Source organism: Oxyura jamaicensis, chromosome 2, assembly GCF_011077185.1.
Source record: "Oxyura jamaicensis isolate SHBP4307 breed ruddy duck chromosome 2, BPBGC_Ojam_1.0, whole genome shotgun sequence".
Classification (NCBI taxonomy): domain Eukaryota; kingdom Metazoa; phylum Chordata; class Aves; order Anseriformes; family Anatidae; genus Oxyura; species Oxyura jamaicensis.
The window spans coordinates 41,938,162-41,963,808 of NC_048894.1; the positions used below are offsets into that span (position 1 = coordinate 41,938,162).

The window sequence follows — 25,647 nt, forward strand, 5'->3', positions numbered from 1 at the left end:
CCGAGCGCTGCCCGGTGGCAGCGCTCGGCGCTTTTGTCTGCGGGCACCCCCCCTACGTTGCCCTTCAAGCTTCCCGGTGAGGTCTCGGAGGTGACCGGAGCCGGGGAAGCCCCCCCAGGGCATGGGGGGCGTCGTGTCGTGTCCGTGTCGCGATAGTCGGGCGGTGGCGAGGCGCGATCCGCGTGCGCCGGCTGACAAAAACTGGGGCGTGCTGAAACCCCAGCGGTCCTCCCAGGGAGGCTAGGCGCCCCGAAATGGGTTATAATCCCGGTGAGACAGATCACAACCCCGGTCTGAACGATAAAAAAGAAGCGTTGCAGCCTGCTGGGCTTGAGCCGCGTTTCTTCAACTAGTTTTACTCGAGTTTTGTGCTGTTGCGAACGGGCGTGAGCGCGGTGGCACAATGAAGGAATGCAAAGCAGCGATGCAATAAATTAATGCAACGGCGGTGGCACAGCACGCGTCTGCATGGCCGGAGTTGCAATCATCATCCGAAACGCTGGGTATTTTGGAAAAACGCTCTCTGTGGCCAGAGACCCCAGGTTCGTGGTATTCACCTCGTCCACTTTTAGGTTTGTCACTGTTCGGTAAATCCATCCTATTGTTTTAAGTCGAAGAGAGTATCCAAGACTGATCGCTCGAGCAGGGCCTGTACAGCTCAGTAAGGTGGATCCGGGGGTTTTTGTTTTTAAAACGATACCTGGTGGTTTTCATATCGTGGTAGATGCACGCAGAATTTCGTCTCCCTCGAGGTTATGAATATTTCATTCTGTCGTCACTGCATGTTACTGTACATAGCTGAACGATCTGTGTGTCTGCGGTTGTTTCTAGGATCCCTTCCCTTGCATCACGCTACTTGATGGAATTTAAAATGCATTATTTCACCGTAATTAAAATGGAGAGCCAAGGTTGCCGCTCACACGAGTTGGTTGTGCCAGCGCCTTGAGCGTTTAAAAACCCTGCCATCAGCAGAAATCCATGCTACTTTCGGATGTGCCACATAGCCTGTCTAAGGTTTTACCGGTCGCGGACATGAGGAAGGCAAACAATGTGTGACTGAAGGTGAATGAATACTAGGGAAGGCCTGATTATCAATGGTATGGCTAATTAACGTACTGCAGTATTGCAATTAACAATAATTAACAGTGTTGCACTGTTTTATTTTGCATTTTCCTGATTTTTTTGGACATAGAAAGAAAAGCGCTGCATTTTTCCCCACAGCTGTAGCCATGCAAAGTACTGTGATAAATTCCACCCCCCCTCTTTTTTGTTTAAATTCAATATCAGCTTCTCCAGGCCTGCCTTTGCCAAAGTGCTTGCAATGACTTTAGCTTGTATTTTTGGGAAGTGCTTTGATATTTCAAACCTCCCTAAATGTGTATGTATCTTTTCTGGATGCTATCCCAGGGCAAGTGGTACTTCTTAGTAGTGCAAAAGTATTTCAGGTATCCGATACAATAGTGGCACTAAAAATGTGACGAGAAGAGGAAAACGCATTAAAGCCATATAAAATCCAACAGTATTGTGAAAAAAAATATTTACAGCCATAAACCTCTCCCCCCCCCTCCCCCCAAATTACTGGAACCATCATTTGCTAGGAACTTTCTAAATGGGTTGAAATAACAGTACCGTTGTTTGGTTGACCCTTAACCAAATGCCCTAGGCACACTGATGCATGCTAGAAGTATAAGTGCTCCATGTGGAAATTGTAAAGAATGTGCAAGCTTGATTTCCTGACACGTGAATGCCTATTGATATCTAAATACTAAGATTTTATAAAATCTCATGGTTCCACTGGCAGGGTGTGCTTTTTAGGATCATTCTTGAATTACAAAGAGCCTTACGTTTTATCATTCAGCTCCATTTCCGTCGGAGGTAAAAAGAATGCTTCCACCTAAATGGAAGTGGGTCACATCATATATGCTCTAAAAAAAGTACTTTTTGTCACTGTCCAAAAGGAACATCGCTGAATTAACTAAATAAAGTATTTTCTTATTTCTGTGGAATTTCAGTGGAAGGTGTGACCATAGTGCTTTTTATATGGATATATCTTTTTTTACCTGCCATGTGTTAATGTTTTCTTTGTGTTTGAACTTCGGTAAAATTCTGGAACACGTACATACCTTGAAATATGTCCCACTGTCTTCAGCTGGGATGCTGACACCCTTAAGTGTACAGTTAAGTGCTTTGTTGGAGGAAGACCTAGGTTGCCTCCCACGCATCCTTGTGCCTTGAAGCCATCTCTGACCAATGCACAAGTAGAGAAATGATGAAGGTCGTTCTTGTAATTTCTTAAGTGTGCAGTACGTAGTGCTTTAAAATGCAGTTGCCATTCAGGTGGGAAAAAAAATAAGCGGAAATATTAGATGGCAAGGTTTAGAAGACTCTGTATGGATACCATTTTTTCTCTTGAACCAAAACATGCCAGGAAGCTTTTCTCAGCACTCGATATCTTTGAAAGGATCGGAGTAGGGAGCACTTTGAGAGTCATCTTCAGGAATAACTGCGTGGTGGCTACAGGTAACCTCCGCTACACCTGACACGACAGCCAGATTTTTCCCAGGGGAGCTGCCTCCAGCTAGGATTTTGAAGCCCTCAGCCACAGCCAGTGTGTTACATACACGCAGTCTTTCCACATGCTGAAGCTGCCAGGCCCTCCAAAAGTTGTTCCTCTGTAGGGATTTGCAGAAGTAAGTTTGCACACCTCAATAAGATCATTTTGTTTTGTTCTTGGTTTTCCTCGGTGTGTCTGAGGTTTGCAGAAATCATTTAGCATGGATGGTTTACAAGCACACCCAGAGCTTTTGCTTTATGCCTCCATCCCAGATATGAAGACCCCTGCGGAATAGCTCCAAGGTGAAGAACCTTCCGTGTATTTACATGGAAATGAGCACACCAAGGTTACAGCAGAAGCAAGCCTATCTAGGCTTGGTACATTGTATTCCAGTTCAAAAACAATTTGCCAGCATTTGATATAAGTGTTCAGAAGTGTTGGGCAGGCTTATTTGGACGCCTTTTCCCTGAATGCTTGTCCGCAACATCGCTGCGTGAGTGGTGATCGTCTGGAGGGGAAAGCTGAGTGCTTTGGGGAAGAGCACGTGGAGCTGGCTTGGGATTTCTGTTCTGCTGAGCACATGGTCTGCTACAAAGCTAATGGTCAGCATCTGAGAGCCTTCTGCTAGTGTATTTACAGGGCTGCTGCCATCAACATGAAGGTGATTGCTCACCCATCTTCCACAAGTGGTAGATCGGGAAGAGTGAGTGGATCTTCAGGGGGAATTCTCTTTTAATAACTTCTCTTATGTGTGTAGTTTGGTTTGGTTTGAGAGGCTGCCTGTACCTATGTGTTTACCTTTCAGAGAAGACAAAGCCTGAGAAATGCAGTTGGTGCTCGAAGCACACGGTGGGAAGTTTCTTTCTGGGGGAAGGCCAGTCCAGTCTCGGGTCAGACATGCTTCTCTTACCGCAGGCAGTACCACTGTGCACAGGAGAGTACTTTTCAGCCACCGTCTTTCCCTGGAGGTGTAGATGTTCTTTCAGATAACCTGGTCCCAGCCCTCTGAACAACCTGAAGTTAAGAACCAAAAGCTGAAACTGCAATCAGCAGTGGATAAGGGGACCAGTCCGGGGTGGGTGGGACAAAGAAAGCAGAAACAATAGGGCCAGTTGCTGATTGTAGCAGCTTCTCTTACACATTAACAGCTTCATATAAGTGTATAAAATGCAACATCTTGTTCTAGCTGGAGTTTCCAAGTGCTGAAGGCCTTTTGCCAGGTGTATCATGGGCTGCGGTCCTGCCAAGGCATAATGCAGACACGAACAGTCAAGGTCAGGCCGTTGGCTGCCTGGGGATGGACAAATTCTTCCCACCCAGAGATGGGAGAAAATTTTACTTGTGGCTATTGCTATCTTGAGAGTTTGATGTCAGAGAGAAATCCCAGTGTATCTTTACAGTGTGGACAGAGCTGAAGAACAATGGCTTTTTCTCTAACTCATTGCTAAGAATGTTCCAGAAATCATTCCTCAGCCCAGCAGCATCTACTCTGCCTTTTCCACATGCACTTTTAAGCACCTATCATTTGTTCCTAAGCTGCTCTTTGCCATCCTGTGGGCCTTCATGACATTCATATTGATCCACATAGCTCCGTGTCTTTCTAATGAAATTGTCCAAAGAGAAGCTTGCCCAGCCCTGTTTTTCCAGAGCTCCCAGCACCTGGTGGCTGACTGGGTGGTGAGCCCGCCAGAGCCGTGCACCCAGGACATGCTGAGCTCCTCATGTTCAGGTCCTTGTCCCGCAGGCTGACAAGTCACAGCTGCAGTGCATGGCTGGTGCCTCTGGAAGGGGCTTTGTCCCTTTGCATCGCTGCTGCGGCCAGCAGAGCTCCTCACCATACCACTGACATGGTTCAGGGAGAGGGGCTCAGGGGCCATCTGCTCTGAGGAGAATTTAAAGCATTTCAGATTAAAAAAGTCAAGGGAGGTAATTCACTGTGAACTGAGAGCCTTGCTTTGCAGGCAGGGCTACCTCTGCATTTCCATGCGCTTCATGTACACTGCCTCTCACACTCCTCTTGCTGTCTAGAGAGAGAATCCTTAGATGAACCTAGGATTTTGCCTTATTACAAAACTTAGCAGATGAGATGAGAAGAATAGAAAGAGAGATAGAGAGAGAAAACAAACAAACAAAAGAAACTGTTAGTACCTCCATTGAAGGCAAGACTAATGAACTTATTTTATTAGGCATCAGAGAATCCGTAAGGAGGAGAGATTTTGGGATCAGGCCTCATAATTTTCTTAGCTCCAGAATTACTTGCTATCTCCTATTCTGATATTCTTCCTTTTGCTGATCTGGGAAATAATGTTACCTTAAGTTGAATAAATGCACATTTAAAATATATTCATTTTGAAGTGACATATTGAAAGCCTAGGGTGTGGAGAATGAGGTCCTGCACTAGTTTAAGTTAGAGTTAAAGCATAAGGTTGGAGAGGGCGGAGCTGACTTCTGCACTTTGCCAGTGTCTGTACTAAAACAACATATGTGACAGCATATATGAAAGGTTCTTAAAAATCTGACACAGTATTGAGACATCTGAAAGAAGAGTCTGCTATTTAAAACAGTTCTCCCCTTAAATAAATTGCATGAGAAATGTTTTGGCAAAGAGTGAGCAGCTGTTTAAATTTTTCAACCAGCTGATCAATAAGTGGATGAAGCTTGAAAAGCCGATCATACTTTGGAAGGTTCCTGGGGTAAACACAGAGATGTACATGGCGATGCAGAGATTTTATGAAAAGTAAGTACTACTTACAGTTAGTACAGACTGAAATGAAGTGCATGTGTAGTTGATTGTGTAACAAATCCAGGGACATAAACAATGAACATCATGGGTGGGAGCTAAACAACACTCTTGAGTCATCAGAAACAGAACCACAAATTTTGTTTGCAGAAGCCTGGCTATCTGGCTAACGGCAAATTTGTCTTGGCTGCAGAGAGGCTGCGAGGATTCCTGCTCAGAGGAAGATGCAGCATTGAAAAGGGCATTGTTATCTGCTCTGGAGCTGCTGGGACACTGCCTCGACTCAGATGTAGTGGTATGTAGCCATGCTTATGCACGCAGACTGGAAAGCAGCCCTATTCAAGACTGCACATGACAGCCCAGAGCTTGGCCAGGGCATGGCATGCCCTTCTCAAAAGCCCAGTATTCACAGGAACTCCTGGCCAAGTGTTGAGTGCCAGCTTGTAATGAATCCGAGGCTTCAAACAATGGATAATCAATGAAGCTAGAAAAGAACAATGCCCGTGTTGTTGCATGCTATTCCCAGTGTTTTGCTAGGTGCTCTCGGTGTTTTTACACCACCTCTATCTGTGGTAAAAGCTCACTGTGTCGTGCTGCACTGTAGTCCTTACCATTCTGAGGTTAAGGCTTACTTGAACACTAAGAATGAAGTATAGCGACTGGTGTGTGGAGTGTGGACTGGCTCAGGTTTCGTTTGGTTCCCTCTCTGGTTCTTCTCTGCCTGGCTGTAGCCGTGCTGCTCACATAATGGCTGGGATTATTTCCCAGCAGCTTGTGCTAGGTGGGTTTCTGTAGTGACTAGCTGCCAGTAGTAATTATCCAGTAAGGGCATAAAATTTGCACAGTCTCAGTAGAGTTATTAGTTTCTAACAACCTGGGTCTCAGAAAATACCCAAATATTAAAGAAAAGGGAACTGCAGCTATAAATAGGGAAAAGTGGCAACACGGGCACTGGTGATCGTTTCCATGAAAGTAGTGCTTAGATCAAGTGCTAATGGGATGTTTATAAACATTATAAAGAAAAAAGGTCAGACCTGAAAGGTATTACAAATATTAAGTATTCTACAGTTGTTTCTTTCCTTCCTCACTCCTCGTCCTTTCTCCGTAGCTCTGGAATTCTCCTCTGTCTGTTCTGTTTCCTTTCCCCAAATTGCATTCTGAGCTATAAGGGGAATAAGAATTGTTCCAGAAACTATAGTAACCAGTGCATCTTAACTGGGATAAAACATGGCACAATTTGGCTCCTAGTGTGGACAAGGACTGCCATGTATAAAATTTGTTAGACAGCCATGATTTACTAGAAAAAGAGTAATTCTTCCACGCCTAATGGCTTCTGCCATGTGTTTAAATACAGCTGTTATTTTCATTATACATTCTATTACGTGAAGACCAATCTTGTTACAGAAGCAGCGTGGAAATGGTTTTCTTGATTGAAAAACAAGTGTTGGGTGAATAAAAATTACAGACTCCAGCCCCAAAGCTTGGTTAATACACTTACAGTTCCTTGGTGTCAGAGTTCACTCTTTTGAACACCTTGGCCTATAGTTTCGGAGTTTACTCTTTCCAAAAAGATGTTCTACTCAAGTTGGGCAAAATGACAGTGTGATCAACAACAGGAAATGCTGCAGGAAGATTATTGTATTGTATATGTATTTCCACTCCTAGTTCTAGACCTCCTGCGAAGGATTGGTATCACTAACTGGAGAGTGAAAAAACAGTGTGGGACCTACGACTGTTCTGTTAACAGGGCCTATGTTAATTAATTTCAACGAGTGCCTCGAGCACCACTGACACCTCTTCTTCACTACTGACTGCTGACTGTTGTCTCACCAAGGTTATTACTAATCTATACTCACTGCCAGGAGCCCCCTGGGGGAGACCTCTTGGATACAAACTGATATGCTCAAGTGTGGAAGGGGGTTAAAGGAGCAATATCTAGCAAAGTTAGTTGTTGTAGCTATTATATTTAGTAGTAGTAAGATACTTGATATTAGCCATGGTATAATAGGTACTCATTGTGCTTTGCTGAGAATTTGAAGAGTGTTAGTGCCTTGAGTTGGTTACTGTGTGTACTGGACATACTACAGGAAGGATAACTGCAGGTCCTCACGGGTGGGCAGGTGAGCACGTTATGTGGGGATAGGATGTAAAAACCTTCTGCTCTCACGGTGAATTAAGAGTGAAAGGTTGTGGCGTGGAGAGCAGAGAGGGAGACCTGGCTGGAAAGCTAATTGAAAACAGCAACTTCAGAGTAGGACTGGAAAGAAGGAGCTTGTAAGGTTTGTATTTTGAGACGAAAGAGCTTTATGAAGTGTGTATTGGGTCCATGTGGAGTTAAGGAAGCACACAACAGAATCTCCTGGAGTTCACAAAATGCATATCTAGGCTTCACAGACATTATACAGTGCCCTGGTTAGCCTTGTTAACTTTATTGAGTGTGCTTCGAGGACATGCAGACTTTCAAAGTATGTGAAAGTCAGTTTAATAATTAATTGGCTCCCTCTGTCCCACCTATTGCTTCATATCTAATAAAAGGCAACAGTGAGTTTTTGCCAAAGCCAACAGATACAAAAATATTTAGGTTATTTGGGTTTGAGATATGACTAGCTAGAAAGGATACCCCCAAAGATCTGAGAAGTGAAGCAATTTCCATTTTTTATCCTGCCTTACTTGTCCCACGGCTCTCATATGATACACTCTTGGACTAATTTTCCCAGATCTAATAAGCGATTTCAGGAAGGCCTGTCCAGTTTCAGGGAATGAGAAGTGTGCGCGTGCGTCTGTTTGAACTGATTTACAACTGGAAGCATGTTTCAGCTTTACCCTGGCAGGGAGACACACTGAAATTTCTAGGTGATAAGCTGACTTGTGCCTTAAGCAGAGCAGCCACCGTGCACACCGTCATCGACATCCGTGCGCGCACCGTGCGACACAGGAAATGGCACACCATTATCAGAGGGCTGTTAAGATGGATGAAGGGAAATAAATGGTGAGCTTGCTGGCATCACCTCAAAGACAGGCGTCCACAGATGTTCTGTAGTCGCTTAAGTGTGTGCAGTTAAACAGTGCCTGTTGTGCACTTGAGGTAATTTTTATTTAAACAGGGAACTCTTAAGTTTGGAGGGGGCCATGGTTATGTTTCCAGAGGGAAAAGGGAGGAAGCCAGCAAGCTTAATGGGAAGGAAAGCCATACGTTTTCAAGAGGAGCAAGTCAGTAAGAAAGACTCTGACATTCATCCCGAACATGACTTTACCTGCCGTCCACAACAGGGAGGCAGCCAATGTGATGGAAGCTCCTTGTCACCTGCTATTGTGGTTTTATACAGAGACCTTAGAGTGGGGACTTGAATGTGCCACTTCCCGAACATGTCAAGAGGACACACTCCTTGCAGAAGATAAATAAATGATGAATCGATTCTAAGGGAAGCCATGTGGAGGCTAGAAAGTCAGAGCCAATCAAGGTCAGTGTGGCTCAGGGAGTCTTTACTAGAAGGGTCATACCACAGGACTGTCACGAGACAATCAGCCAGGTCTGCATCTGACCTGGATTCACCCAGTGCTGGGAAATGTTGCTCAGCCCATGAACAAGGCTCTGGCTTCTCTGTCTGCTCTGCTCTGTGCTGTGTGCATGCTGCCTGTTTTTAAAACCCACCACCTTTCCCTCTATAGGTGTTCTGTAGTTACTTCCTTTCACGTGCTATTGCACGCAGAATAGCGACTAAGGTCTTTCATAGCCAGTAGTGCAGTCTCAATTATCCATAACTGCTATTGCTTTAGAGTTAGACCTACAACCCCACAACAGGCTATCTGTTGGATCACACTGTCCCACAGACTTTGGCTGTCTTCTCAGTACCTCAGAACCATCCAGCATGTGTTTGTTCTCTGCAGGTACAGTCCGTGTCAGCAAAGAGGTGGCATTCTGCACTGCCGGTCTGCATTTCCCCAGTGCCTGGGCATGTCACCTACGATCACGTCAGGACACCTCCTTATTCATATATTCACATCTGGTGGTAATAACTGGAAGAGACTAGGGCCATGAGAAGTAGAAAACCGCAGACAGCAGGCACTTACTGTCAACTGTATGTTATTGCTAAGAACTAGGATCAGGAAGACAGTGATACAGCAGTTAACAGGTGCCTAAAGCTTTGCTCTTTCATCTGTTGATGCTGATGATCTGTTTCTCACCTACACAAAGGAGAATTTTAGATGGGTTTTACGGATACCACATCTGTCACAGGTAGGACCTCTGTTATTTTTGTGATGCAAGTCAGAGTGGTTGCACCCGCTGACACGCAGTTCTGTGGTATCAACAGTCTCAGCATGCCCTATGCTCCTCTCTTTGTTGTACGTGGCGGGTTCCCTTCCAGTGCTGTGGCAGAGGCTGTCACACCTACCCAGAAAACAAAACGTGAGGAGGAGTACAGGACTTGAGTAGTCGCAGTCAGTATCTCTGAAAGCCGAGGTCTCTGCAGAGAGTTGAAAAGGTGAGTTACCTAAGGATAAGTACAGGAACGTGCAGTGCACCAAGCTGCCGGGTGCTTGAGCAGAAATATAGGTGATGTGTAAAGGTAAAAAATGCTAAGTTCTGCTTCCAAGTAAGATTTACTACATTATAATGTAATTATAAAACACACGTGCAACAGTTAGGCAAGAATAATAAAACATATACAAGCCCAAACAATAGAAATTGCATAAATGCAGCAATGGCTTTAACTGATTAATTTTAGGTGTAAAGATAAGGAAAAGAAGAACAAGAGAGTTCATTCATCTTCCTCTGTTCTTAACAGGTGTGAGGGACTGGTACCTGCTGTACAGCAGGCCATTGCTTGCTCTGAAGTATCTGGGGGCACTTTCACCACTGGTGAAATATTTTTTGGGTATTGTTGTCTGTCCAGGTGGTACTGGATGTCAAGGAAGTCCTGGTCTTAGTGGGGGACAAAGCGTCACCTCTGACCTGTGGTCTGGTTGCTGATCTTCCAAACCATGTCCAGGGTGTGCTGGCAGTGATCCCGTGGGCTCAGGAGCAGGGGCACAGCCTGTACCCTTGGTGTGGGTATTGCTGTATCTCTCTGGGAAGCAGTTTTAGCACTTCAGCACTTTGACCCTGCTGTACAAGGGTCAAAAGGACTAATGAGCTATTAAATTTAAAAAAATCTATACATTTTGGAAAAGTCCTTCTAAAATGCCAACAACATTTTAAACAAAAGAGATCTAGTTTTTGACTTAACGGTAGTCTAAGGACAGAGTTTGCATCCTTCTGGCAAAGGAAGCTTGTCACCAATTTTCCACAGGCTCAAGAGCACGTTCTGTTTTACCTTCTTGAAATGATTTATGACTGAGTAAAACTTGTTTGGAGTAGAAGCTGCACAGGAGGGAGTGGGGAGGTACAGACTGTTAAAAACAACCCAGAAGGCCATGGATTAGTAGGAGCAGATGAGGTAGTTATGTCCATTGCTGGGGCTGTAGCAGTTTAAAGGATTACTGTATTTACACACCTAGCAGAAGGGCATGCCATAGCATGAACGAGAAATTGAAACTCACGTCTCCATATTCAGCTCTTCAAGGCTGTAAGAGAACTGTTTTGCCCAGTGTAGTTTTGGGAATCATTTTCACAACTGGAGGAAAAAGAAAGCAGGAAGGAACACAGATCACTGTTTAAAATAAATTTGGGTGTTTAAAGTTTGCTAAAATAACGCAATTACAGAAAATTTATAGTCCAAATCTTGCTTTGTTCCAAACAAAAGACAGAAACTCCCTTGATGAGATTTTGTTTGAAATTAGGAATTATCTTTCCTTGGAGCAGGAGATGTCATTCTTTGGTGGTTCTGTGGTTGAAGATGATCTGATGATTTTTTTTATTTTTATTTTTTTTATTTTTAATGAAACTTCATCTGTGCAGTTTCAGATGCTCTCAAATTCCACAAAAATGTTGTGAATTACCTGACGATCGTATAAAATGAATGTGGCTGTAAATAAAATTACTCACTGCAGGCTCACAGTCATCTATATACTTGCAGGATCAGACCTTGCAATTTGGAGCTGTTGAAGGTGAATACCAGCTCTTTCTATGTATTTAAACGTTGCTGCCACAATGAAACACGTATACTTACGTGTGTGTGTGTGTGTATGTAGAGTACAAAGTATAATACTTCAACAGGGTAAAATTGTATTTCCAACTGTATCTAGGACAGTCTTGGAGCTCAGTAAAAAAGTGTGTTATGGAAGTGATATCCTAAAAGACTGTATCTAACGTGAATCTACTGTAGTTGGTAGTTCATGTGAAGTGTTAGTATAATAGCTGAACGGTGGTTTGAAGCATTTAAAAATAAAATGTATTTTAAAGTTGTAACCATCAGCCAAATTGCACTCTCTTAGGGTGATACATTTAAAGAAATCTTTCATTACAATGCAATCTGTGATCTTTCAAATTCTGAGTAGTGTTTTTATTTTTTTTTCTTTTTTTTTTTTCTTGTAGAAGGGTTGCATAATGATGTCCAAAGTTGCTGTTGATACTGCAGCGTTAGCCTGTGCAACAGATGTGTAAGAGCAGGATGCTCTGTCCTCGCACTCTTGTGTCGGTTTCAGGAGTACCAACCAGGTCTGTAAGAGGTGCAGGTCGCCTTGCTGTGAGCAGCTAATGGTGACACTCTTAAGAAAGGGCTGAATTCGCCTACTGAGAAATATATTTGTCAACAAAATATGAGTATGCAAGACAACAGCTCAGTCACATTTCACTTTCATTTCTTCTCTTTTGTGCTGGGATATAACTTCCAACTGTCAGCTCTTACAGCTGAGCATCAGCCTTTTTATAATTGCTGCAGCGTGGCAACCCCTTTAAAATTAGCATATGTCAGCTGTTCACCATACCGACCGAAGGCATGCATCTTGGGTTGTTCCCCTTTGCCCTACCTGTGCTGCTCGTGCTGATGGCTGGGTGATATTTAGCTGCCAGCCCAGCTGCTCACAGGGATGCCTGGCTGTACCCGATGGGCTCTGCAGAGCCTGGGAGGGCTCGTGGCTCGCACAGGCAGGCAGGGGAGGACTGGGGTGGATGTTTTTGGCAGGCCAGCTGCTGGGGAGCCTGCAGGCCGACAGACCTAATCCCTTCCTTCCTTGCCTGAGTATTTGGATGACCAGGAAACAATTACACTGAAGGTTGTGTGACCTCTGTGGGGATTTGTCCTGCAAAGACCTGGCTGCTGAAGCAAGAGGGTCTGCTTCTCATGCCCACACGAATTTTTAACTGATGCCATCACTATGGGTTGTTAGCACCTTGCAAATATTCTGAAGTATTGCAATCACCCCATATCCCCCCATCCTTGCATACAAGCAGATGAATGGCAAAGGGCTTGTTCAGGGCAAACCTTGTGCTAAGGGGAACGTGCCAGCATGTGGCTGGGTTTGGACCGCGTCCGCCGACTGGTTACTGACTGTGAACCGGAGCTTTTGCTGGCATTTTGCTGTGTCTGACATCCAATTTGGACCTGTACTGCAGAGGGAAACAGTAATAAGCTAGTAACGGAGTGCCAGACAGTAAGAGGATGACAAGTCTTTTCCAGTCTTGTGTGAGCGTTACTGAATGAGCAGTCACTGTGCTAGGGGCCGGTGAGCCAACAAATGCGTTCTGCATTCCCACAGAACAGTCTTCAGAGTAGGAGGAGGAGATGTGACTTGGAAGGGGAGGCATTGGAAGCCCTGGAGAGCCGGGGTGGGCAGGGAGGTGAGCTGGCAGGCAGGATGGCTCAGCACCCCCTGAGCAGCTGAGGGCAGGAGGCTGCTGGCATGTTTCCTGCTGGAGAAGGAGGAGTGGGGTCTATAGGAACGTCAAGAGGGCACGGGACGTAGGGTGGACACAGGGGAGTGTGGACAAGCGGCATACCTGCAGGACCACGGCTGTAGTGGGGACAAGGGCACATCCCAGCTGCTTCAGCACGTCTTGGCATGCAGTGCAAGTGGGGCCTCTGGGCTGAGCGGTCTGACATCCGCTGCTTTTCTATTAGCCGTATTATTTACCAATTTCCCAAATGATTCAGTAGGGGATAACTAGTCTTCTGAGATCATGATGGGTCTAGTCAGCTTTCCAGAGAGCGCAGCAATTACCGGGTGAATAGAGGTGAGCCTGACGGACAGGCTGGGTGGCTGATCTCCGTGCCCTAAGCACTAGGCTCATGTCTGTGCCCACACCTCTCCTTTGCGATTGGCCTCAATGGAAGCACTGTAGCGAGGGTCCTCTTGGCAGAAACGGGTTAATAGGCAAAAACAACTTAATAGACAAAATGGAAGAGAGTAGGTGTTCTTCTGCTTTTTTCCCTTTTTTTTTCCCTTTTAATTAAATAAGACAAACTATAGAATAAATGAAGTCTGATTTGCATGAAAATTTTGTATGCATACATAGTACATCTTAATGTTAAAGCAGGAAATTACTTTCTTTCAACTCGGTGACCTGTACATGGGATTTGTAGAATTATGTGTTTCTTTGTAACTCTCAGTTAGTTTCTATTGCAAAATAGTACCTCTGAATTCCTTGTGAAACACTCGAGCACTTTGTAGTCTGGTAGATAAAGACATTGCTTTCTATAGGAAAGCACTTTTTTATTCAATCCATTGGCAGCTTTTCGATAAATTCCTCTTTTTTCCCTCTGTCAAATGTATTATTATGCGTTTAACAATGAATGCTATCATTAAGAAATACCATGCATTTAATAGCCGTAATTTAAAAGTTTTATTCCATGAGCAGAAGTGTGTATGCGTGTTCGTGTGTGTGTGAAAGCCAGTTTTCACTGGATTTTTGAATGCAGCTAAGTCTTGGAATGAACTAGCAAATATCCTTTGTTTAAACTTAACAATGCTTGCATTTGATATTTTCAGAATTAATTTTATAGCGGATTTCATTATATCTCTGTTGTGTTCTGGGTACAATAGGGCAGCTCACTTGCAGCTAAATTAATATCTCTGGTTTAATAGCAGTTTGACTCGCCTAGGCAATAAACTATCTCTCATAAACGGTGGTGCTATCAAGATAAAACCTGCTAAGTTAATTCTGTAACAAATCCCTGTGCTGATGATGGAAAATATTCCTGAAGAATTACTCTCTGTTGAGCACGGGAGTTTCGTGAATTTTGGGGTAATGGAGGTTAGTAACTTGGAGGGGTCTGCTGAAGTAGACCCTTTCCCAAACCATTGTCTGAGTTCTTCCTGGAAGTCCTTGGGGATCAGAAATTGTCCATGGCCTAACTAAAATTAGTTTGCTCTGTTTTAACAAAAGGTATAATTTTAAAATGACTTAAAGAATTTGATGAAAAACCCTGTGTGGATACACTTAATTCAGTTAAACCTAGCTAATACAAATTTAATATGCACAGGTAATTTATAGGTATAAGCTAAGCTAACAGAGTAAGTTTTTAACTGTTTACCTAAATCAGTTTTTAAACAGACTTGGAAAAACTTTCATACAGTGCACGATTGAGAAGATTGGGATTGTTTACCTTGGAGAGGAGATTAATCAGGTGAATCAGAAGTGAGATGATAAAAGGTTACAGACAGCGAAGGCAGAGTCTCTGCCGAGCAAGAAATTCTTCTGTTCTACCATCAGGGAGAAACAAGGAACATTCAGTGAAGCTTAAAAGTGACAAATTCTAAAGTAAGTAAAAAGAAGTGCTCTGCCATGCAGTGAGCTGGTTGCTCGTGGAACTCCTTGTCAGTAGGTATCTCTGAGGCCAAGGGTCTAACAGGACTCCAGAGGCACGGAGTCACCAGCAGGGTAGGTTTAGCCTTGACTTGACCAAAGGGGGAGGCAATTCTTCTGATGCTTAGAAAGCTCAGCACTAAAGGATAGTCACCTGTTTATGCAGATAACAGGAGTGTCCAGTTACATTGGTAGGGGTTACAACACAAAAAGAATGGTGGGAAAGACAAGCGTGTGTTTGGTTCAAGCTGGTCTGCTATTAGTGAGGTCAAAATGACTTTTTTTTCCTCATGTCTTTCCTATTTGCAGCTTCTCGTGCAATCTTTTGGTCACAGGATTCTGGCTGGGTAGGATTCTGCTTCAGTAGCAATTTCTAGTTCCTGTACAGATCGGCAGAGTTGTACACATTTCCTTCCAGAAGCTCATCATATCTGGTTATGCCTTAAAAGCTGCAGCAAACTTGGTCTTCATTAGGAATTTGAATTGCTATATTTCGGTGTTCCTAAGGAGCAAATGCCACAAATCTGTCTGCTAAGGTGACTGCCTCTCCCACACAGCTGGGTAATGGAAAGTACCTTTGTGTGGTTACCAGTGTATGAAATGGGACAGGCTTGGAAAACAGCATTTCTTGCTTGGTCCTTGGGAAAGGAAGAGTGTCACAGGACAGTGTGGTTTGTTCTTGTTGACAGCTGCTAATAAAATGGACTGGGGTCCCATTGTAATTAGCCATAGAGAAGCAACGCTGAGAGAGGAGGAGAACAAAGAAGACCTGTTCTCATCCCATTGCCTCTCCCTGGTGACTCTAGTCTCTTAGAAATACAAAGACACCTCTTGGACACAGTTTCTAGAGCTTAAAGGGTTTTACTGATATTTCACTGATGAAGGCAGGGGAGCCTGGAATCGGACTCCTGAGTTGGAGTGCTGTACCCAGCACTTGGATCCTTTAGGCTGGAAAAGACCCTTACGATCATCGAGTCCAACCATCAGCCACTAAACTGTAGAATCACAGGACAGAATGATAGAATCATCTAGGTTGGAAAAGATCATTAACATCATGAGATCACTTTGAGTTGGGAAGTCTGGAAAGTGACTTCTTTTTTATGCGTGTTCTAGCCTTCTTGCCTCTGCAGCAGCAATGAAGGTGTCTGTGCTGCCTCTTGGCTCTCCATAGTCAGCAGTTGCTGCTGAGTTATCCGTGGAAGAAGCCTAATCATCTCCTTGGGAAGGCCGCTCGGTTGTTCTGGGACCCAGCTGCAACCCAGATCATCACACTGCTGCTGCATGCTGCATGTTGCGGCAGCCCAAGAATGCAGGCAATGTGCTTTTTTTGTCTCGCGTGCCTAGCTAGCCCTGCCAGCTTGTTTGGTTCACGCACAAGGTCACTCACTGTTTGCTATTTATGATGGAATGAGGTCACAGGTTTAGTTGAAGGCCATTTAATCATTTACTTCATCCCTATCATCTACCCTCACATCTACCTTCCTTGGTCGTGCCTATGGGATCATCTGACTAATTGCGTGGCGGTGGAAAGCATGCCATGAAATCTGCCACTCCTCATTACTGTGGCAAGGTTTGCACGCCAAGCCTTCGGACTGGCTGCTGTGAACTATGTGTGCCACAGTGTTACAGCCTGCTGACAATCACACAGGCAGTTTCAGGGGGCTGAGAACTACCCTGTATCTACAAAGGAAATATTATTCTCTGTTGTTGTTGTTGTTCTATTGCTCTTCACAAATGTGAGAATCAGGCCTACGATGAGTCAAGACTTCCTTGTACCTACTTCTTTCTTCTCCCCCCGTGTATCTTCTTTTCCCTCCTCGTGGATCGCAGAGGACACAGCTTCTTCCCAGGCAGCAAACTGGTGGTGGAAGGATGGGTATATGGGAGAAGGAGAGACGGTCAGAAGAATTTTCCAAAATCTTTCATTTGAAACGTTTCAGGTTTGATCTGATTTCAGTAAATCCAAGACTGATCACGGACCCATTGGGACTTGCAGTGGGCTGAAGGGGGGCTGTTACTTGAAGATACTCCTTGCAGAAAAACCTGATACCCCTGCACTTCCACACTTGGTGGTGTGGAACCAAGACACTGAAAACCGTGGAAGGCCCAGCAGTAACTGGTGTTTACCTCTTAGGTCCTCAGCAAAGAGCCTAGATATTTCAGAAGCTCAGCGAGCTCTGAAGAAACAGCTGGGCCAAACGTCTGGAAGCTCCCATTTCCCAGCGTGCAGAAGTGTGGCTGCAGGACTGAGTGCTCTGCCCTCCAGAAATCCTGGCTTGGTGATGCCTGGCAGCTGCTGGGAACATCAGCGTGCTTGGCAGTTTCATGGGTACTTTGAGTAAAAATGTCATTTTTGCTCACCTCCCTCCCAAAGCAGCAGTCTGTAGACTGTCCCAGGTATATGGTGGTGTCTGGCTTTTAAAATGTGATTCAGCTTGCTAAGACACTGTTTCAATCCAAAGGAAAAGACAAGCAAAATGAAAGGAATTCCTGGTGAACACGAGCTGCTGTCTTCTGGCTGGTTCCAAAGGGGAGCCTGCAAGCAGCTTGCCAGCTGCACCGGGGAGCAACTTCTTCTGTTACAGAGATAGAGCAATGCATTTCTCTTCCCAGCTGGCATTCACGGCAGCTTCATGTTTATGGCTCTCCCCGGTGGAAGCAAAGCTCTCTAGAGGATTCCTGCCTAATAGCACTGTCTAATGGAAGGGCCTCCGTGCTGGATGATGCTGGGGATGGAAGCTTTAGTCTTACAGCTTGCATTAAAAAGTCAGGCTCTGTAACTAAAAGCTGTAATGATTCATTTCCTTCGTGGACGGACTATAGAGAGGCATGCGTAACAGTAAGTAGTGCTAGGACGCTAGTAATACCAATATAAAACAAATCTGTGCCAGTAAATGAACACTAAAAAAATGTTACTGAAGAAATAAAACAAAGGTGATACATGGTTCATTCCACTACCAGGAAGTTTTTGTCAGTTTTTCTTATAGGAATATCAACTGTAATTCTGAGATGAGCAACATTAATACTGAAACACCTCCAGAAATATGTTTTTTAAAGGGAATGTTTGTTGCAGATAAACCCTTTTTGGACACTTCCCTATTGCACTTTTTGAAATATAGTATGTGCACTAAAATATACTGTGAGTGTATGTCTTGTATTTAGATCTAATGTTATGATGGTTATAAAATAACCTACTTGGAATAATATGCGATCGGACTCCGTTAATTTTGCGTGTTAGCCTAAAATCTCTGCTGCAGCAAGATTATTTTTATGTAAATAGAGAAGTTTGGATTGTAAAGTAAATCATTTCCATTCCATATCCAGCGACTAAACTATATTTCTTTCTGACACTTTTGCAAAATGTGTTACACAGGATTAGTAAAAAAATCGCTCACCAGAGCTTTTATATTTAATTTCACACTGCTGTGCTAACTGAATGAGGCAGTGCTATGTTAGAAATACAGTATTTTCTTTGTTTTGAGAGGAGGATGTTACCTATGATTTGCTTACTCCTGGTTATTGGTTGTTACTGGGAATAGTAACGTTTTGGAGCTAAAATTAATAAAGTTGAGATCCATTAAACAGAAAAAAATATAAAAGAGAAAAATGTGTGTTCCTGTGAAAAATCCCTTTGTAGGTAATAGTATAGTGGTGTGTCATTTTTTAGCTGCTGCAGTGTAAACTAGGTAATTGGAAAATGCCTGCGTTTTCCAACTCCCTAGGATGCTAATAAGCATACTCCTGATACAAGCCCTGCATGCAATGGTTTTACCATCTCAGCCCGCCGCGGATGTGACACCGGTACCATCAAATCACAGCCCATATGAAATGTGGTTAGGGGCTGTCACAGGAAATTTAACCCTCATCTGTTAGGGAAAGAGTCCAGGTCAAAGGTCATATTCAGCATCAAAGTGGCCATTTAATGCTTTTATTTCTTCTAATTGGAAATGATAATCAATGAGAGCCATTTATAAAACTTGTCTGGAGTGGCGGCTCCCTACTTAAAATGATATGTTCTACCTAAGGCACTGTAATTGCAGTTGGGTTTATGCCGTATAATCAGGATGGGATTCAGAACCTAATGATGTATATGGTTAACTTGTTTGCAGTACTTGGCAAATAGACGTGAGTAGCGTATTTCTCTGATAGGGACTTCATTGGGTCTGACCTTTTGTTATCCAAGGATTCGAATAAAGTATTACCTTCGCTGAAATGAGGCACTTGAGTAAAACACTTCACGGGCCTGCTTAACAGTTCAGCTGTGCTACAATGGCAATTAATGTCTGTGTAAGTAAACTTTCTATTTTAAAGGTCATTAATTTTCTTTACAGGATACCGCTCGGAGACCCTGCCACTAAAATAATTGGGAGCAAGAGGTATTGATTTATGAGGGAGAATTAAAAAGACTAAAAATATAAAGATTAGCTAAGTGATGAGTTAGGAAAGGGTACGGTGTAAATTTGCTTCTTGGTGTTTTTGTTTGTATTATCTGGGGGAACAGACAATATTCTGGGGGAAGTTCTTTGGCTTTAGTTACAAGAAAGTCAAATTAGATGATTTTACTGCTCGTTTCTGGTCTTGAAGAGCATAAACCTTAATTATCCAATTCTTTAAAACTCAATAGCAGTGCAGTTATTTACAAGGAGAAATATTTTACCCTACAGACAGACTAACTGGGCCAGTTCTGCTTTAACACTTGGTGGTGTAAAGGATGTTAGTCTGGTGGTGTAGCTCCAGTGACGTGGTTGTGCCACTGCACTGCTTTTGGTATCGTGGAGCTCTTCTTCCATGCGGACGCTGCTTTGCAGTGGTGTCACATAACTGGGACAGGAGATTGCTTTTTGTTCTGATAGAAAATGTTCTTGGTCCTGGCTTTTTTTTTTTTTTTTTTTTTTTAATGCCAGTTCTAGTTCAGATTAATTCAGGTCACCTGCATGGGAGTTACTTTGCTTTTCCAGCTGCGGAAGGGGCAGACTGCGTTTCATTAACTTTATGAAGACCATCCTAATATGAACAAGGGTTGTAGGACTGAAGCATTTCTCACTGATGAGATTGATTCAGCAGTAATTCCTCTTACGGATCTGTTTTGGATTTGGCTTCTTCAGTTGGCAGCACAATTAGTTCTGCAGCATCTGGAAAATGGCTGTACGTCATACATTACCATCATAAGAATCCCTATTATAGTATATTATTTATCTGTAGCAGTGCCCACTATTTACTGGGGCTTTCCAAAATGTAAGAAGATCTTTACTCTGAAGTAATCACAATCTACATAATCAGTAGCTCACCAAAATTTAGAAACTAGCAGTTGTTGCCAGCTAGATCCATAGAGAATATTTGATGGCATGGCTCACAGTACATCAATTACAAATTGCTGATAAGAATCCAACACAGTAAGTAACAAAATTAATGCAAGGGCAAGCAGTGGCACTTCTTGCAGTATTTCTGTGTTATAAAGCTCCATTTCTAAATTAGGAGAGAGCGCTCGACCAGACTTCCAACTTGTTACTGATCCAAAACCGAGTGTTGCCGATTAAACACTATGGGACAGTGTCATCTTTGTGAGGAAACCACGTGATGAAATGTGCAGGAGAAAGCAACGTTTGCTTTGGCAATTAAAAAACAGGCATCTGTTTGAACCTGCGCTGGAGCTGAAGGGTGAGAAATGCAGAGTGAGACTGGTCAAAAGTAGAGGAGAAAACCTAGCTGAGCTTCAAGAAGAACGGGCAGAGGACTCCAACAGCTGGCTCCTGTGCCTTTGCTTTCAGTTGTCTCCTGCATCTGAAGCTGCTTGTGTGTGTGTGTAGACATAATGCAGTGAGACTGAGATCTATGTGGCATTCCCAAGCAGCAGCAGCAGTTAATAATTTTTCATCATGATTTTCTAGAAACTGATAGGTGCTCTGAATTGTAAGAAACAAATTCACCAAGGAAAAGGGGCTGTAGAATTTTATTGCATCATCAATATTTTGCTGTATTCATGGTTTCACTTTTTAAGCATCGTGTGAGGTGCATCTTCTGTTGGATTTTGTCTTAGTTTTGCCCAAGATATTTCCGTGAATGAATGTGAGTTCTCTTCCCCTGAAGACTTCTGTTGACTGGCAGAAACCATCTGTTTAGATGTTTTTATGCCTGTTTAATTGATAATCAAGACAGAATCCTGGTGTTTAGCAAATCTGACTTGCCTGTTAGTAAACTCTGTTTGCACATTAAACTCAGAAGCACAGAGTATGCAGAGAAACAAATTCCTGACCTGTAATAAAACTGACAACCTGGACCTTCTGCTAGTAGCTGTATGTACAGCCTCTTTAATCATGGTCTAATTGAGGCTTTGGTATTAGAAGGGAAGAGGAGACTGTTAGAGCCTGAAGGGATAGTTTATCTTCAAATGCCAAGAAAACTTCTAGGGCTCCCCAGTACGTGGAGTAAAGTGAGTTATGTTCACCTGTCGGGAAGGGAAATTCAGCAGTTCTGCTAGACTTAGCAGTTCGAATCATGAATCAGGATCCCAGTGATGAGTATGGCTTAGGACTGATAAATGATTTATGAATGACTTCTGCTTTTTAGCTTGTGGAGGAATCCTTTTTTCAAGTTTTTTCTTATGCCCAGCCCACCACCTTTCTTTAACAGAAATTTGCAAGTCTAACAGAGTCCCTTGACTCTTAGAACTGAAGGTTTAGGAAAAAAATAAATACTGTAAATGTAGGAAGTTGATCATGAGATCAGGAAGCAGGAATGTGACTTAAACCTTTTATCTTCTTCTTTTTTTTTTTTTTTCTTTTCTTTTTAAGTCTGCATGTCTCTGAAGGGCGTGTGTAGTGGAAAATTCTTGCTCCTCTCCCATATATACATACTCTGTTCTCATGGTGTTCCCTGCCTGCTCCACATCCAACTGCAGTAGTGCTTTCTACTGCCAGAAACTGCTGGTTTCCAAATCTTGCTCTTAGCATTTGGGGCACTAATCAAATGCAGAACTGAAAGCAGGGGAAAAACAAGTTTTTTTACTGCAGCAGACTTGTCCCAGGAGTTGCAGATTGTGACCCTCGGAATTTGAACACACCAGTGGCTGTTTCTGTTAGCAGTTTATGCAGGCGACCATTGCCCTCTCTCTATCAGGAAAGGAACTGAAAACCATGTTAAGCTCCAAAGTTACAAGGGGGCCCTCATCTACCCTGAAAGTGTTGTAGGAATCTGAAGAGGGCTGGGGGGAAAACGCTGGAGGGTGGTTGAATATAGGTGACCCAACAAATTGCCAAGTAATTAAAAGAGGGATCTGTGATACAGTCCATGGTCAGTTCAGCTGCCCTAGAAATGCATCAGTGCATGGAAGTGTGCATGAGGAAATCCTTGCAACTGTGAGCAAACTTCAAATTTCATTGCATGTCGGAGGTAAGGGCTCTGCAGCGTTCCTCATGCTTGCATGCCAACTACATGGCACGTTTCACTCTCCTGGATGGGGAGCTGTGATAAGCAATCACACAGCTGCTTCTGGTTGTTCTGCTGCAATCGCTGAGGTTTAGATTGCAGCTAAGCATTACTCTAGCAGGACTTAATGTTGAAAGACAGGTATTTCCAACCGCTACAGCCGGAGCACCAGCATTCCTGCTCGCAATGGATTAAGTTTGTGCATGTAAGGATTTTATTTATGGCCATTGTCTGAAGCACTGTGTCTTATGCTCTGTCTTCACAGCCGTGGTACACGTGTCTCAGGGCTGAAGGATGTACCTGGAGGGGTGAGAATGGCTTTGGGGTTCGGAGGGAGTCACTACAGGGTAGCTGTACTGTGCTCTTTCCCCAAAGAGACAAACACTAGAGAAATTTATGCTTTAGCCATCAGGCCAACAGAGGCTCTCTTTCCTTGGATTCCTCCTTATATTGCAAACCCCTTGTAAATATTTCCTTTGGCTTAAAATGCAATGTTTCTTAGTTGTAGAATCTTCCCCCCATCCCATAATTTAAATAGACTTTCTTGTAGCTTAAATGGAACCAAGCATGGTGTTGGCTTGTTTGCTTGTTTTGTATAGGGTATTTGGTATGAGACTTTTTCATCATTGTGGCGTGTTAATTTTCTTTCTTTCTTTCCCTAATATCAGATGTTTTATTTAATTAATTAATTTATTTTAAGTCAGTGAGCGCAGACAGTGCAGAATATGTTCTCTTGAAGCCAGGGTAGACTTGATGAGCAGTTTTTCTACTTAATCCTCAGAGCTCTAGTGCCGCTTTTCCCCCTCCTTCAAGATTTCAGTCCCTGTTTGGCCTGCTGCATAACAAAAAGCAGCTTGAAAGATGTGGTAAGTTGTATTGGCATGCATGCTCCCTTGAGAGATAATACACCGCTTCATCCAAGTCCCAGGGTACCCTGACACCCGTCTGCCAGGGAACTCCTCATCTGCCTAATGTGGGATTAGATGCTGTATGAAGCACTAGCTTTTTATTCTTTTTAAATACATTTTCTGAATACTAAATATCCCTTTCTACACCCACATAGCTTACCTCTTTCATGTTGTTTTATAATAAGTATCCGTCATTAGCATAATAACTGTTCAAAGTGACATCTTACATTGTATTGTCAAAGATCCATGTATTAATATTTCCACAGTTCTGATGCCATGATACACTGTAGTACTGTAATTTTACCAGGGATTATTATTTTTATGTCAAAGATCTGCCTATTTCCATTTACATACCATCCAGTGACACCAAAGCTACTGATAGTGGGCTGTTATGAATCTTCTGTAAAGTAATGTGTCAAAAAAAAAGTATGTAAAAGCATGCCGAGCCTCCGAGTGCTTTGATTGCTTCTTGAATAGCTTGAAAAAGGCGAAGGAGGAAATTCATTCATGCACCATTTCCCTGTTGCGTATGTATTTGTTTATCTTCCAATTGTTTGGGCCTGCCTTATATCCTGCCTTCTAAGCAGCGCGAGTTGGCAAAGGCCGGCGCATCAGCCTTAACTCTATTTTATTATTTATCAAAAAGCCTTTGTATTAAGATTAACCGGGTTTGCTCTCGATTTGCTATTATTTCCCCCCACTGTTCAGTAAGTACCCCAAGCAGTTTGATAAGATGACTGAAAGGTTGTCTGCTTTCATTGTCGCTCCTCTCAGGATCTCTTGTATCCTCTGGCGAAATGTTATCTTGTACTTTGTTAGAGTAATAGTCCTCAGTGATTCAAAACAGGTATTCTTTTGTCTCCTACCCTAACAATGCACGTAGGGAAGGCTGTTTGTTCTCTTTCACCAGCTCAGCTGCTGTTGACAAAAGCAACAGTGGATCAGAAGAATGGCTGCCTTTACACCGCTATCAATAGATCGCCCTCCTCCTCCTGCATGAAGATAAGTGGGGGCAGCGGGAGGGGGGATGAGCAAAAGCCTCTTGACTCTTTCCTTACTCTGGAGGCTGCAGGCTTCCTTCACCCGCTCTGTTATGGGGCGTGTTTTGTGCCTGGTTAGAGAAGGTAGCAGTGGTACTCCCACATACATGTATGGTTGCATGGAGACCTTGCTCAGGTGCTTCAGATCCAAGCCAGAGTCCATAAAGTCATTTAAAAATTATTTCCTTGAGGTGATGATTTTCTTTGACAATAGCATATTTGTAAAGTTGGAGTGAGTAGAACTGCTAATCCATACTCTCTATTTACATATAAAATTCAAATCTAGGAAAATATATCATCAAACCAGCCCTTTATTTACCATTCATTGCTTCTTAAAAATGACCTGTCTGCCTTCACAACTTTTTCAACATACAGCAAATGCTGAATCAGTGGATAATGCCATGTTAGCCTTCCTTGTTTCTTTTGGAAGGATAGGGAGGAGGGGTTTGGGTGAGAAGTTTTTTTTTTTTTTTAAATTTATTTATTTATATTTATTTATATATATTTATTTATTTACTTTTTCTGGGCTAAAACATTCTGCAGAGATCACTTGTGTTTAATAAATAGACTCAGCCTAAGGAAACAGACTTCATCTTGAGGTTTTCTAAATAAAACTAGAGAACTGGAGTCATAGAAATTACTGGGGGGGGGGGGGGAGGGAGGCAGAGAATAAAGAAGGAAATGGCACTCATTGCATCCCACTGCCGCAGATCCCAGAGACCTCGTCTGGGCTGTGCCCGGATCTTCACTTTGTGCAAAACCATCTCACCCCATTTGGGGAATGCTCTTAATATGGAGCTATAAGTTCTTCCCAGATGGTTTGTTACCCTCAAGCTCTTCCATCTTAAAGCAATAGTGTTAATATTTGTAGGGCCAGAAAGAGAATGACTTGGAAGTTTTCTCATTTTGGCTTCCACCATTGTTCTTACAAGTGATACAAGCTCAGTTTAAAATCTAACTGAGAATAGTTTTTAATCTAATGATTAGGTCTGTCTCTTCAGAACTGAAAGCCCTGGGTTCCTTCCCTACCTAAAAGCAGCAACTTGAAGTGGGTAGCCTGCCTTCCCGTTTGTCATAAATACTAGCACTCCACAAACAAGTGATTGTCACTGAGAGAGCTTCACGTGTAGAAGCTATATGCCAAGATCTTTCAATATTTGAGGGGTTTGGATTGTTTTATTGAGACGCCGTTATTACTTGCCAAATATTACCTGAATTTCTCATGAGCAATAGTCAGATCACGCTGAAGGTGTGCAATAAAACCGATAGCCTCATTCCCTAAGCAGACTTTACCC

The 25,647-nt window shown here is 43.2% G+C and overlaps 1 protein-coding gene across 9 annotated transcripts in view; it reads left to right on the forward strand.

Moving 5' to 3' along the window:
* RBMS3 (RNA binding motif single stranded interacting protein 3) overlaps positions 1-25,647 on the forward strand; it is a 708,203-nt gene that overhangs the window by 1,789 nt on the left and 680,767 nt on the right. The window contains exon 1 of one of the 9 annotated variants that reach the window (XM_035316425.1): positions 323-1,097. The exons of the other annotated variants lie outside the window; for them this stretch is intronic. Coding sequence (XP_035172316.1) covers positions 1,095-1,097 — 3 coding nt within the window. The 5' untranslated portion in view covers positions 323-1,094. Of the gene's footprint in view, positions 1-322; positions 1,098-25,647 lie in introns of those variants that run through there. 9 annotated transcript variants of the gene reach the window in all.